The 14,702-nt window shown below is 35.4% G+C and overlaps 1 protein-coding gene across 4 annotated transcripts in view; it reads right to left on the reverse strand.

The window, feature by feature from the left end:
• Positions 1 to 14,702, reverse strand: part of RALGPS2 (Ral GEF with PH domain and SH3 binding motif 2) — a 322,932-nt gene that overhangs the window by 37,222 nt on the left and 271,008 nt on the right. For all 4 annotated transcript variants that reach the window (XM_019952266.3, XM_019952267.3, XM_019952269.3 and 1 more), the window contains 5 exons: positions 10,448 to 10,585; positions 9,264 to 9,354; positions 5,341 to 5,408; positions 3,830 to 3,965; positions 2,884 to 3,035 (listed from right to left, as the gene is read on the reverse strand). In XM_019952266.3, the coding sequence (XP_019807825.1) occupies positions 2,884 to 3,035; positions 3,830 to 3,965; positions 5,341 to 5,408; positions 9,264 to 9,354; positions 10,448 to 10,585 (585 nt within the window). The remainder of the gene's footprint in view (positions 1 to 2,883; positions 3,036 to 3,829; positions 3,966 to 5,340; positions 5,409 to 9,263; positions 9,355 to 10,447; positions 10,586 to 14,702) is intronic.

The raw sequence follows: 14,702 nt of genomic DNA on the forward strand, positions 1-14,702 counted from the left end.
GGTTGGAGCATTTAATCCATTCACATTTAAGGTAATTATCGATATGTATGTATGTTCCTATTACATAATTATCGATATGTATGTATGTTCATATCACCATTTTCTTAACTGTTTTGCTTTCATTTTTATTGGTCTGTTCCTTCTCTTGTGTTTCCTGCCCAGAGAAGTTCCTTTAGCATTTGTTGTAAAGCTGGTTTGGTGGTGCTGAATTCTCTTAGCTTTTGCTTGTCTGTAAAGGTTTTAATTTCTCTGTCGAATCTGAATGAGATTCTTGCTGGGTAGACTAATCTTGGTTGTAGGTTTTCCTCCTTCATCACTTTAAATAGGTCCTGCCACTCCCTTCTGGCTTGCAGAGTTTCTGCTGAAAGATCAGCTGTTAACCATATGGGAATTCTTTTGTATGTTGTTTGTTGCTTTTCCCTTGCTGCTTTTAGTATTTTTTCTTTGTATTTAATTTTTGATAGTTTGATTAATATGTGTCTCGGCATGTTTCTCCTTGGGTTTTTCCTGTATGGGACTCTCTGAGCTTCCTGGACTTGACTATTTCCCTTCCCATGTTTGGGAAGTTTTGGACAATCTCTTCAAATATTTTCTCAGACCCTTTCTTTTTCTCTTCTTCTGGGACCCCTATCATTTGAATGTTGGTGCGTTTAATGTTGTCCCAGAGGTCTCTGGGACTGTCCTCAATTCTTTTCCTTCTTTTTTCTTTATTCTGCTCTGTGGCAGTTATTTCCACTATTCTATCTTCCCGGTCACTTATCCGTTTTTCTGTCTCAGTTATTCTGCACTGATTCCTTCTAGAGTATCTTTAATTTCATTTATTGTGTTGTTCATCACTGTTTGTCTGCTCTTTAGTTCTTCTAGGTCCTCGTTAAACATTTCTTGTATTTTCTCCATTGTATTTCCGAGATTTTGGATCATTTTTACGATCATCACTCTGAATTCGTTTTCAGGTAGACTGCCTATTTCCTCTTCATTTGTTTGGGATGGTGGGTTTTTACCTTGCTCCTTCATCTGCTGCATATTTCTCTGTCTTCTCATTTTGTTTAGCTTATTGTGTTTGGGGTCTCCTTTTCGCTGCCTGCAGGTTCATTTTTCTTCTTATTTCTGGTGTCTGCCCCCAGTGGGTTAGGTTGGTTCAGGGGCCTGTGTAGGCTTCCTGGCTGGGGGGACTGGTGCCTGTGTTCTGGTGGGTGGGGCTAGATCTTGTCCCTCTGGTGGGCAGGGCTGAGTCCGGTGGTGTGTTTTGGGGTGTCTGTGAACTTAGCATGACTTTAGGCAGCCTGTCTGCTAATGCGTGTGGTTGTGTTCCTGTCTTGATAGTTGTTTGGCGTGGGGCCTCCAGTACTGGAGCTTGCTGGCTGTTGGGTGGAGTTGGGTCTTAGGGTTGAGCTGGAGATCTCTAGGAGAGCTCTTGCCAATTAATATTACATGGGGCCTGGAGGTCTCTGGTGGTCCAACGTCCTGGACTTGGCTCTCCCACCTCCAAGGCTCAGGCCCGACACCCAGCCGGAGCACCAAGCCCCAAAACCCCGGTTCTTCTCACTTGGTAACCCTAGTATGATAACGATGTTGACAACGACAACTGCTTTATGGTGCTTCCGGTGCCTGAATGGGGGGGGCGACCACATTTGTGGCAGTGAGACCTCAGGCTAAACTGAACCTTCTGAGAGAACATCCGAAGAATGTCAGTGCAATGAACTGGGTTCTGACTGCAGACTGTCGATGCTTTGGAGGAGGCTAAATAAAAGTCAGGACATGTTAGAGAAAATTGTTTCTTTTTCTTTGTAACATCAAGTAAATCTTGCAGTGGCTCTGGGAGTGTTGTTACCCTTTGGGATCACTGAAGGGTTGTACTTGAGAATCACATCTTTCAATACTTGCACCTGTTGAAAACCTGCCACAAGCTTTTCAGACATTCAAACCAAGGAACCCACTCTTGAAAGCTACGTCATCATCACGCTCACCCTGGCTGATGCGTCTTCGACATTGCTGGTGCTCCACCCCCCACCATCTGAGGCACCCAGTGACTTTGATCTTGCCAAATCCAGTGATCAACTCCCATTCTCACCTTACTTCTCTTCTGTGCACTTTATATTGATACATTCAACACATCCTGCCCTTCAGAGACACCTCCTCTACTGGGCTTTTGTGATACCACACTGTTTTTTTCCTTTGAAGTTTCCTTTGATGGTCCACCATTAAAAGAAGCAATTTTTTTTTTAAAATCACACTTCCAAATGTTAGAATGTCTTTCTTATTTATTTACATTCTCTCCCTAGGTGACCTCATCCAGTCTCATGGCTTGAAATACTATAAATATGCTAATTCTTATACGTGTATCTACAAACCTGACCTCACCCCATTAAGCGCCAGATTCATACATTCAATTACCTACCTGACAACTCAATATGGACCAAACATGTCCAAAACATAATTCTTAATTCCCCAAACCTAGTCATCCTTCACAAATACCTCGACATTTACAAATGGCTGCTCTTCTAGTGTTCTCTGCCTTGGTAACAGCACCACCATCTAACTAGTTGCTTAATCTAAGAAACCGAGAGTCATACTTGATCTGCCCTTTTCCTCATTCCCACATTCCAACTACATGCAGTAACCAATTCAATCAGCACATGTTCTCTTCTCACCATTCCTCAAATGCCTCCCCCTTTGAAGTCAAACCATCAAGCACTTTTCAAACAATTACGAATTATTAACTTCAGTAGCTACTAGTAGTATCATCTCATTATCTACTTTGCTACTTAGCTTTTATCAATTTTTTTCTACTTGTAGTAGGGTTAATTACTCATTCCCAGCTGAGTTTTATTAAAAATCTTATTTTTCATTAAGTTGGAATCCTCTCAGAGAATTATTTCTCACCTATTGATATTCCACTAGAAAGAGTAGAGCTTTCAGCTTGGCCTCGAGATGGTGCATGGGGCTCCATGACGCTATCATCTAATAGATGTCTTGGCCCTGCATTTGGGAACGTTGCACTCTTAAACTCTGCTGTGTTCATTTTATGAATGAAACTGGAAACAAAGAGAAATATTTTTCATATCTTTTATTACTGTTACTAATTCAGGATATAAAAGATACTCTTATATAAAGATTCAGGATATAAAAGATTTACCTGCTATCCTGAACTTACTTCCGAACTCTCATACTAATGAACACACAGATTTTATCATGAGAGCCTCAAACTAACAGTTTAGGGAAAGCTTTTTAGGAAACTAGGCCATATCTTCCTATGTAACAGAGAATACTTTAATTTTATCTTGATTCTTGGGTACATTAAAAATTGTTTTCACATTCACTTTTGGAAAATAGCTATTAAATTTTCACAAAAATCATGACAAAGGTGAACCTTGGGCTCCATTTTGAGAAAACAATCTTGCAAAGCTAAACAAAAAATCAGTTTCCCTTTCTTTATATTTAGGAATAAAAAGAACAATTTTTATAGGCTTCATTTACAGTGACTTATTTGGGTTAAGATAAGTGATCACTCTTGATACTTATGATAATTTAAAATGAAAATGGTATATTGCTTTCCTGATTTTATTTATGATGATGATCTGTAATGTTCATTTCTCTCCCCCAGATGTGAAGGCACTGTTGGAAAAAGCTCATTTCCAAATTAAGGTAAAGGAAGAAATAAATGCCTTTATGCAAACAAGATATTTTACTAAATCAGAAAAAGACTACTGTTACACAAATAAAACTATGCAAGGACACTATTTTCTGTCCAACTAGTAAAATAAATAGAAAAGAAAGCCAACTTAAAAAAAAACACAAAAATTTGAAAGATAAAATTAAAAATGCTGACTTATAACCCAAGCTATGGCACTTCCTATGTCCATGTGGAATCAGGTTCCGAGGGGATGGTGGTGTCTGTGGTAGCAAGGCTCCTTCAGCTGCCACACTTTTTCTTCCACTTTGTGGAGATGCTCCTACTTCAGGACCTAAGGGTTAAATTAAAAAAGAGAGAGAGAGACACACAGACATAGACACACACACACAGGGAGAGGGAGAGGGAGAGGGAAAGAAATTGTTACATGGTTTAAAAAAATTGTTTTATTTGTAATCCTTTGATATGAAATATAAAGTGTGGTTTAAATTTTAATATTAATTCTATTTAATAGACTGAACAAGAGAAATATTTATTTTCTGAATACTAAAACACAAACCTCAATACATACAATATCCATTAATTTCTATCTATTTTACTTGCACTAAGTAGCCAGTATAAATATCCTCCCCATTTACAGAAGAAGCAGCAGAATTAGAAGAGAAGGGGTAAGGATCTCATATCACAGATGAAACCTGGACTAAACACTCAGGTCTTCTGAATCCTAGTTCAGTGCTCATTTAATTTTACACATTACTTCTTCACTCTTAGTTTCAGCTTCTTCTTAGATAAAAAATGCGTAGGGTAGGTAGGTCAAGCATTCAAGTTAGAATTTAAATCTATATTGACACTGTTCAAGCTTATGGGAATTAAAAAAGTGGAACTCAAAAATGTACAGATTTGCAAAGTATCACTTTAAGACTGGAAAGAAAAGCAAACTTAAACAGATTTAGACTGAAATGACTTCCTCTGCTTGGAGTACTCTTCCCCTGAGACACTGTCATGGCTTTGTTCCCTCACTTCCTTCATACCTCATTAGATGGGTCTCCAAATATTTTTAGAATATACAATAATATAAAGCTTAGTGCCAAGGTCTGTTTTAGAATTTTAAAAAGGTTATTACTTATGAATTCTTAAAAAATAAATAATTCTCTTTAATTTTATATTTTTGATTATGTGTGATATACATATAAATCCCCATTGTAATGCAACAGATAAAAATTAAGGGACTAACACTATTTTTAATATTTTCAGTACTTGGTCCAGTATTAGAGTGAAATTAAAAAAAAAATTAAGCCACTAAAATTGACTCTTATAATTATTCAAATTAGAATTTCCCACTTAGACCACAGAAATTTCTAATGTAATCAAGCCTTGTTGCCTAGGACAGTGTATTCTTAACTAAAAAAAGAGTCAATATTCATAAACACTTATTATTTTCTGTTGGTTATATCTATTTTTCTTGATTAGTTGGCATATTTATTTATAAATTTATTTGTATTTATTTGTATGTATTTATTTGTACAAACTACAAGTAAGGAGTTTCTGATTAAAAAAGAAAACCAACAGAAAAACGGACATATTTTAATACCAAAAAGAAAACTGTGCATGCAGAATAAAATGTGCTAAGTGTTATTCACTTTGGAGTGTATTCTTTCTTATTAGGTTATCTGGTTTATTACTCGGTAACGAGAGAAAGCTGCACTAACCTACTAAATCCTCCCTGGAAGCAGCAGAACGTGGTGTGCTTGTCCCTGGTTCTATCTTTAATGAAAGCCTGAATTTCAAAAAGAAACAAAGCACATAAAATGATTAATATTTGACAAAATAATATTAAAATCATGTATTTTCTACCAAAAACCTTAAAACATTTTTATAAAATAATCTCAGCTATATATTTTTCTTCAAGAGCAATCTTTAATTAAGTCTCCTTTCTCTTTCATACAAAGCTGATCTTACGGTGATTCCAGGATATATTAGGGAGGGAAAAAAACATCAAAAACTCATATTTAAAATCAGAGAAATCTCCCCAAACGACCCCAATGTTGCCAAACAATTCAACACATTTAAAGATATTTGATGAATAGCTAAAAGGTGATTTAACTTGAGGTTATATTGATACTTGACAATTAAATTCAGTAACTTTCACATATATTATTAAATATATTATGCAAATTCTTTCTAGAATCTTTACTGGGTGGGCTAGTGGCCTCTGTAACACTGAAAATTTAAAAAACACCTTATTTAAAAGTAACCATCCAAAAAAAACAACCAACTCAACTTATCAAAAGAGAGATCTATCTACACAAATAAAAAGGTTATTTACAAAATCCAGGATAAATCCCTTTCCTAAGTCAAAGTTTGTTAGTTGGTACTTAAGTTCCATTTAGGATAAAATATCAGTTTTGAGTTCCATGGCAAAAAGAGATTATAATTCCTATCAGTGGAAACTGTTTCAGGAAATAGGATACTAAAGCAGTTGTAGAAAATATTTTGATGTAGTCCATGAAATACACTTTGGTGTACTCTGTATTACTATTAAGCATTTGTCTGGAAATTAATAAAGACTTTTTATTTTTTAGCGTTCACCAACTGGAACTGGACAATGAAACCGCGCAATACAAATGATATCATACATGATATTATAATGATAAATCTATTATAGGTTCTTAACTTGTATTTCTTTGATATCCTAAAGAAGAAATTATATATAATTGTATTCCAATTATTTGACCATGTAAAATGCATGTATTGAACAGATGTTTTGATTAACCAGAACTCTCTGCTCTTTTTCTTTTTACAGAGTCGTTGACTTTAATTATTTGGGCGCCAGACTATGCTGCATTCATTCACTGAACACCTGTTTTGTGTCAGGCACTGTGCTCTCAGCACTGGAATATAATGGAGACTAAGGCAGACATGGTGTCTCCTCCCTTCTGAAGCTCACAGTTTAGTAGGTGGAAGACAAAGAAGTAAACAAAACAAGTACAATTTCCTAACACAGAACCAAAATAGAAAGGGACAGAAAGAAGGCTATGGGAGAATCACATTGCTATCAATATCAGCTGATAACCAAGAGCAGTATAAAAGCCGAAGCATTTAAACAGCACAGCAGTGAAGGCTAGTCAGTGTCAGTTGCCTGTATCATCATCAAAACACTATATATAACAGTGATGCTGATTCACTGAGAAAAGATATTATGCTCAGTATTAAAATGAAATAACTTTGAAAGATTTTCACCCCAATTAAAACATATACATGTAATTTGTAATATTGATATTGGCTGCCTGTATAGATGAAGTTGCCGAAAACAGAGGCCTATGGATAAATGAAGTATCATTTTTGTTTAAATCTTTCATCATAAAAAACCATTCTTTTTCTAACTTATCACCTTAATGGCTCTTATGTTAAAATGCTCTGATTTTCAACACATTTAATCGGTAGGTTCATGCAATACAACTGTATCTTTAGGAAAACACTATCTTCTTCAGTTCCCCATATGATGCTCCAACACCACCAAGAGACCTGTAGTTCCCCAAGCAAACAGTTTCCCACCCTATTCCTTTGATCATTTCCATACCCTGGAACACCTTTCTTAACTCTTCACGTGGAGCTAACTCCTACTCACCGGTTCAGATGCAGCCTCAGGTAATAATGTCACCTCAAGCTGTTCATGTTTCTTTTCTCTTCACTTTTCCCACTTAAAGCTGAGTTAGGTCTCCTCTCATCTATGTTCCCATAGCATCCTGGGCACATCTCTAGTATAGTACTGTTTGAATTGTTTCGTAATTATTTGTTTTGTGGATGTATTTTGCATTAGACTGAGCTTCTTAAGGGCAAGAACAAGATCTTACTTTTGTAATCCCAGCAGCTAGCACAATAACTCGTCAATACCAAAAGCTGAATAAATATTTGTTAATGAATATAATGAGAAGGCTGCTCGAGTTCTAGCTACTCATGAAAACAAAAATCAGTATAATAGCATCCGCTTTCCTACCAAAATGAAGCTATCTTATAATATGTCAGGTAATAGACAGCTAAAACTACTTAATGGCTTAACTGGCCAACTCTATCCTTTTAGAGTTAAAATTCACCATCCTCTATAATTATGCAACAATTTCTTAGACTTCATTTCTACTGAATAAACTTTAACTTCTTTTAAATCCATTAAGTTTCTTGAGCCGGATATAGAAATTTTAATAAGTACTTACTCATATTTTGAGTTTTAAGATAATCTTCTGTACGTAATTGGACAAAACATGAGTGTTTTGTGCTATGTCAGTAATTAGAGAGATGGAAGAAATAGTGATAAATATGACACAGACCATCAAACTCAAGAAGCTTACAAGCTAGGCCAACATCAGATCTGTGAAACAACTCCAACCTTAAAAAGCTGATCCACTGACTTCATACATTTTCAAATGAATTACCCTGAGAAAATATTCTGTAAAATAAAAATTGATATAGAAATATAAAGTGGTAATAATATGGTATGGTGGAGAAGGTGGCAATAAAGGTGTTTTCAAACATTAATAAAGGTTTAGATACATTTAAGTATAAATACAGAGCTTCTTAATATATTTAATATTAGAAGAAAAGTTATTGCTAGTTGTTTTCCAGAATTTCTAGTCTTTTATTGGTACTAATTCTGTACTGCAGAATTCTTTAAAAATTATTGAAACTTAGGGAACAAGGAAGTTGATCATCACTATCATACGGCATAAGAAAAATTTTATATAATGCATTAATACTGAAAAATAACCTAGTCTTTCACTTCGATAAAATTTTAAAGTATAACCTTTTACTGGAAAAAATATTTGTGGAAGACACCAAGTTAAATTTGAAAGCTTGGGAACAGCACAAAATTTTGAAATTAACAAATGAAGCTACAAGGAAGATGACAAGTCTCAAGAGAAATAAGCTCTTTATCCTCCTATCTTTTGGGAAAAAAACCTGGCAGTCATGATGTATAGCACACCACTGAAAAATAAAAAAGGGTTAATGATTTTAAAAATCCTTCCTCCCTTGGGCAGGACTGTGGATGGTTAAGGAAAAGGAAATGGATATCAGCTGTCTTAAAAGTAAGTTTAAAAATCTTTAATGAAGAAGGATTTGCTTGAGTAGAAAAAAGGGCAAGTGTGGTGCTATACTGAACAAATATGTCTCTAACCCAGAGTCCAGAAGGTTCAATATTCTCTCAATACACAAAAACTGAAAACGAGTTCAAAATTGTGTTAAAAATTACCATTAAAAAAGGAGTAATTTTTCTATTCACAGACTGTTTCATTAATTTTTCAGCCTATTCAAAGATACATTTCCATAAAGATTTAATGCTTGAATTTAGAGAGAAAGGAAAAAATTTAAAACTAGAACTACCAAACATCAGCTCTCAACAACTTGAGAAACATGAAATGCTTTTTAATGGAAGAACAGAGGAGGTACTTGTATATTGGCTCAATCACATCAAGTGATTAAAGAGAAATACATGTAAATAACCTTTACCATTGTAAATGTACAACTGGATTAGGCATATGCATGATAAGATGTAGGATTTCGATGTTTAAATACACGGTGATGAAAGGGTGGAGGACAGGACAAAGTTATACAAACCACTTCTGAAGATCCAACCTACTTGTAATTATCATCTTCCACAAACTTTTGTAGTTCTTCTATATACTGAACGGAGTTCAGGTATTTTTGGACGTGAGGCAACATGGGGATATCTAGGCAAAATGTGATAAATAATTATCTGATAAAGTACATCTTAGGCAGAATTTTTAAAGTTAAGCTGAGAAAAATATATTTAAAGGTAAATTAAGGCCACATGGCACCGAAATTTAAATGAACTCTAGAAGGACATTACTGAGGTAAATGTTATTTAATGTAAAACTGGAGGTAATTTAGAAAACTACAGTTGTATATTGTTTGTATAGATTAAAAAAGAAGAAGAAGAAAAAAAAAACCCCAATAGCCCCATTTACAAAGTCCCACGTACTTGAGAAACTTCATGGAAAAAAATCAGAGACATCATTGTGATTTATATTCAAACCTCATCTAAATACAAGATGTAAGGCTCTTTAGGTTTTTTATTTTTAAAGAAGCCTGGCTCACATCTGTAAAGTAGTTTTTTCTTCCCTACTTAGAAATTTCAAATATGATTAATTTAACATTACAATTTGATGTTATGTTAAAAAAACTGAGGAAAGTATAAAACAAGAGATTATTTGATATAGCTTTCAGATAATGTAAACTCACGGTTTTTAAACACCATAAAAATTATATAGCTATAATAGTCTATCTTTATTCCCTATCAAACTGAAAGCATCCAAACATTTTAAAACATTAAAACATTTTTTTTCTAATCATTTGGGTTTGAAAAGCTCTTTCTATAAATGTGTTTCCATAAAAAACATCTTGCACAAAAATTGGTTACTTTTACTCAACATAGGACTCAAGAAAGCTAGTCAACTGTTAACTAGGATCAAGGGTCTCAGCTCCCTCCCTAACTAACTAAATAAAAGAACTATTTACATAATAGATTGGGGAGATCAAATGAGATGAAGAGAATAGAAAATAATTGTGAAAATTATGTTAGCAAAGTTGCTACAAAATAACAGAAAAGCAAAAGATAAAACTTAGCATTTTAAATATGAAATACTTCAATTCCTTAAAAGCAAGATCTTAAACAAGATGCTAAATGTTAAACAGTGAAATGATACAATCATTATTTTCCTTTATATTAGGATGATGTTCCCTGTTGTGTGAAAAGTGGCCATCAACCTGTGTAAATGAATCATACCATTATCAGAAACTCACCATATTCACAGGACTGCTGTAAATCAGAAATTATTCTAAGGATGTTATTCATCAGATTTGATCTTTGCTCATTTTCTAGAATGCTGCCAGTTGATGGGTATGCTGAATCAATGTATGTTAAATCTGACAGGTAGATACCTGAAATGAAATTAGATAAATGAGTGTTTTCCTACTTATAGTTTGGAAGAGTATAGAGTTTATAGCTGTATTTCAGTATATGCCATATTCAGAATGTATCATTATTAATACACTGCAGCCTTGTTAAAACATGACCACTGAGGCCTAGATTTCTGTGGAGTTGGGGTCAGACATGCAAGTATGTCTTCTGTAAATGTCCTCTTATGATACCATGTTAAAATACGGCTTGAGGCTGGAGTTAGAAACTCCAGTACCTACCTACCTATGGGTCTTAATGGAAAGAAACTGAGCTCCTGAACTGGCTCTTTTTTGCGGTACGCGGGCCTCTCCCTGTTGTGGCCTCTCCCGTTGCGGAGCACAGGCTCCGGACGCACAGGCTCAGCGGCCATGGCTCACGGGCCCAGCCACTCCGTGGCATGTGGGATCCTCCCGGACCGGGGCACAAACCCGTGTTCCCTGCATCGGCAGGCGGACTCTCAACCACTGCGCCACCAGGGAAGCCCTAGCCTGAAGTTTTAAGTTAGCCAGCCTAACCACTACCTGGCCATGGGGTAGTTACTTAATATTAGTTCTATACCCCCTTGCCTTGAGTTGATAACTGTCACTTGAGTCTTAATTACTTTGAAAATTGTCTCATTCTGGGAGAAACACCTTGTTTCAAAGATTAACAGCTGTGTCTTTGAAACAGTTCATGTGACTACAAATTGAAGTTAACCTTGCCCTTTCTCTGTACCAACAAAAAGAACATATACCCCCAAATAATTTGGTTGTACTAGTTCTGGATATGCAAGGTCACATCTATAAAAAATATTTCCTGAGAGTTTACTATGCACATGTAAAGTGTAAAAGACAACTACAGCTGGAGAGGAAAATACACTTTCCTACTTTCTCCTCATTACTGCCCATTCATGAACTCTCAGAGTAAATGCAACTAAAATGATGTACCCACTGCCTTCCAAATAAGCCCTATGTTTTTTCTCATGCCACTTCTTCCATCTTAAATGAGACCTAGCCTCAACTCTGCCCATTTAAATCATATCTTATATCCAGGTCAGTGTCAACTGTTCTTTAGTTTTTTTCACAGATTCCAAGAAAGGAATTTAGAAACTGTCTAGTCTAAACCCCTCTTTTTATAGGTGAATACTCTAAGGTCCACAGATATTAAGGAAGTGGCTAATGCCCTGTAAACTGTTAGTGACAGAGCTGGATCTCAGAGTATACACTTGTACCCCAAGTTTTTTTTAATTTTATTTTTTATTACACTCTGTTACAAACTCATACAGTATCTATACCATTCACTTGATCATTTTTAAGACTTTACAATCTTCTTATTGAAAATCTTTTGTCTTTATATCTTATCTGCTCAAGACTATAAACTCATTCAGGCGGTTCCTCTATCTTGCACTCTAAAAAAATGAAGATCCTGACCAGGATTTTCAGACAATTAGCGCTTAACACAATGTAAAAGGCTGGCATGGCAATCCTTTTATTCATCCTAGTATCATTCCTATTCCATTCAGTAAATCTTAACCGTATTCTTTAAGCCGCCTATCATAAATACTTCTTTTTCTTTAGAGATTCTCAACTTCATTTTTTATGACTTCAAATAAATCTATAGCCTGGCTCCCTTCCTTTTCCTCCCATCTTAGAGGAAGGAGAATCCCCTTCCTCTCTCCAAATCTAACCTGTGATTTTGAACATAATCGCTACTGCCTCCTCTAGAATGTCCACTGTTGCCTTCACTATCACTCACCCTCCAATGGCTCCTTTCCCAAAGCCAATGCACACATTTAAATCTCCTCTATTTAAGAAAACAAAATCAAAGCCACCCTTCCTTTAAATCTGATCCCCTCCTCAAGATAGAACCCTTGCCCCTCCCTCTTTCAACAAACACATTGAAAGAGAAACACAGATTAGTACACTTACATTTTTTATCCTTCATTCTATTTTTATGTAATATTTGGTACATATAAAAGTTTACTTGGGTCAGGAAAATTGTGACAGACTTTGGAATAGGCAAAAATGATTACTAGGTATATCCTCTCTTCAGTGCCTCCTTTTGGTCTGAGCTATTTTACAACTCTGTAAGTTGTTGAAAACTTGTAAAATACAAATTCTTGTCCATAAAAATACCAATGAATTATGTCCAGTGGGATGTAACTGATGATTGCCCCGTGGATGTTGACCAGTTTTGCAACTATCTGTAAATTCATTTCAGCATTCCTGACTGCCTGCATGTATGTGTGATACTTTGAATTCTCCCTTGAAGTGGCTGTAATAGCTTCCTGATTCCCTTATACATTTAATGATTTAAACAAAACATTTGACATGTATTCATTTTGCATGAGAAGCATAATTTTACCTTTTAAAAAATAACAGTTTAACACATAATATTGGTTGTTATCAAACAATGTAATAAATACCAGTCAACTTAAGAACTACAACCTCAGTACTGCTGCATCATCTACATGCTCTTTCCCTATGTTATGTCCCTGCCTCCTGTCTAGAGGTAACCAACTATTCCGAATTTTAAGATTATTCCCTTGTTTATTTTTTGAGGCACCTGTCTGTATTCCTGCACAATGTATTATTTTACTTTTGCTTATTTTTGAGCTTTAAAAAATCATACTTTATATATGTGTGATTAAATTAAATAATATCAGTAAAGTTAGAATGGGTACACAGTAAGTGATTTTAAAGTGGTTGTTATATCAATTTTTAAAAATATGGTTTTTGATTGCTTTGCCTTACTCACTATTTTGTTTCTAAGACTTACTCATGTTAGGTACAGCTGTAATTCCTTAAATTGAGAATAAACTAATATGTAACTATATCACAATTTACTTATTCATTTTATTTGATAGAGTTTTGAGTTACTTGCCCCCTCCCTCCTTGTTGCTACAGACATTCTTGTAAATGTCTCCTGGTGCGCACGTACAAGAATTTCTCTAGCAGAGATCTATACAGATATATACATACATGTATGTCTTACATTATAATGTTCAACTTTACAAGACAGCGCCACGTTGTTTTTAAAGCTATATCAATCCATACTCCCACTGACAGTACATAAGTTTCTACTGATCCACACATGCTAACACTTGTAGATAATCTGAAATCCACATCTATCTCATTGCTGAAACTTATTCTGGCAAAGGCATACATGATCTCCTCATTACTAAAGCTTTAGACATCTCTCTTGGTCTCCTCCCTTCTGCTCAGTCTCTCTGCAGTATTTATACTATTCCCTTTGTTTCTTGGTCTTTACTGGCTTGAACCTTCCTCGCGTCCACCCTCCCACCATTCTTCTTTTTCCTCATGTTCCCTGGAATTGGCATTCCCCATGGTTCTGTCACTAATCTTTTCACTCTGCATGTACTTTTTCTGGATTATCTTACTTCTGAGGCTTCAACTGTCACCTAATTGCCGATGACTTTCCAAACCTCTGTATAGAACACACCTCCTGACTTTCATTTTCAATTTAACATGCCAAACTAACCATTATTTGTCCCTAAACACCTGCCATTCCACTTTCCAACCTTGGTTAGTGATATTATTAACTGCTTTAAATAGCTCAAGCAAAGAGCTCAGGAGGAGCTTACTATCTCGTATTTTTCCAGATTAAGCTATTAGTGAATATAATATGATCACTGAATGATCAAGTAATATATTATATAATATAAATCAGAGGCTAGAAGCTGTCCCAATGTTTTTAAAATCAGGAAATACCATAAGACATATCTACATATGACCCTCTTTTCCTTAAAAAAGGGCGGGGGGGAGATCTGGCAACAATGAGGTATAGCTGAGAAGGGTGTAGATACCATTATACGAGTCATTGAGGATGCCAGTTTGTCATAACCCTATTTTCTTCTGCTCTCTTACTTCTGGTTTACTTCACTTATATACATTACCTGCTTCATTCTTGTTGTGAGCATTTGTAGGCCTTAGAGTATGGAACCCCTGCTATACCTATGTATGTCATAGGAATTTAAGAAATAATTAGTTCTGTGAAATAAGTAGAAACTATTGTAAGCTGACTTTAAATAAAGGATGTTGATCAACAAACAGTTGATGGTAGGGCCTGAGAAAGAGAACTTAGCACAAGGTAAGGCAA

Source organism: Tursiops truncatus, chromosome 1, assembly GCF_011762595.2.
Source record: "Tursiops truncatus isolate mTurTru1 chromosome 1, mTurTru1.mat.Y, whole genome shotgun sequence".
In the NCBI taxonomy this organism is placed as follows: Eukaryota; Metazoa; Chordata; class Mammalia; order Artiodactyla; family Delphinidae; genus Tursiops; species Tursiops truncatus.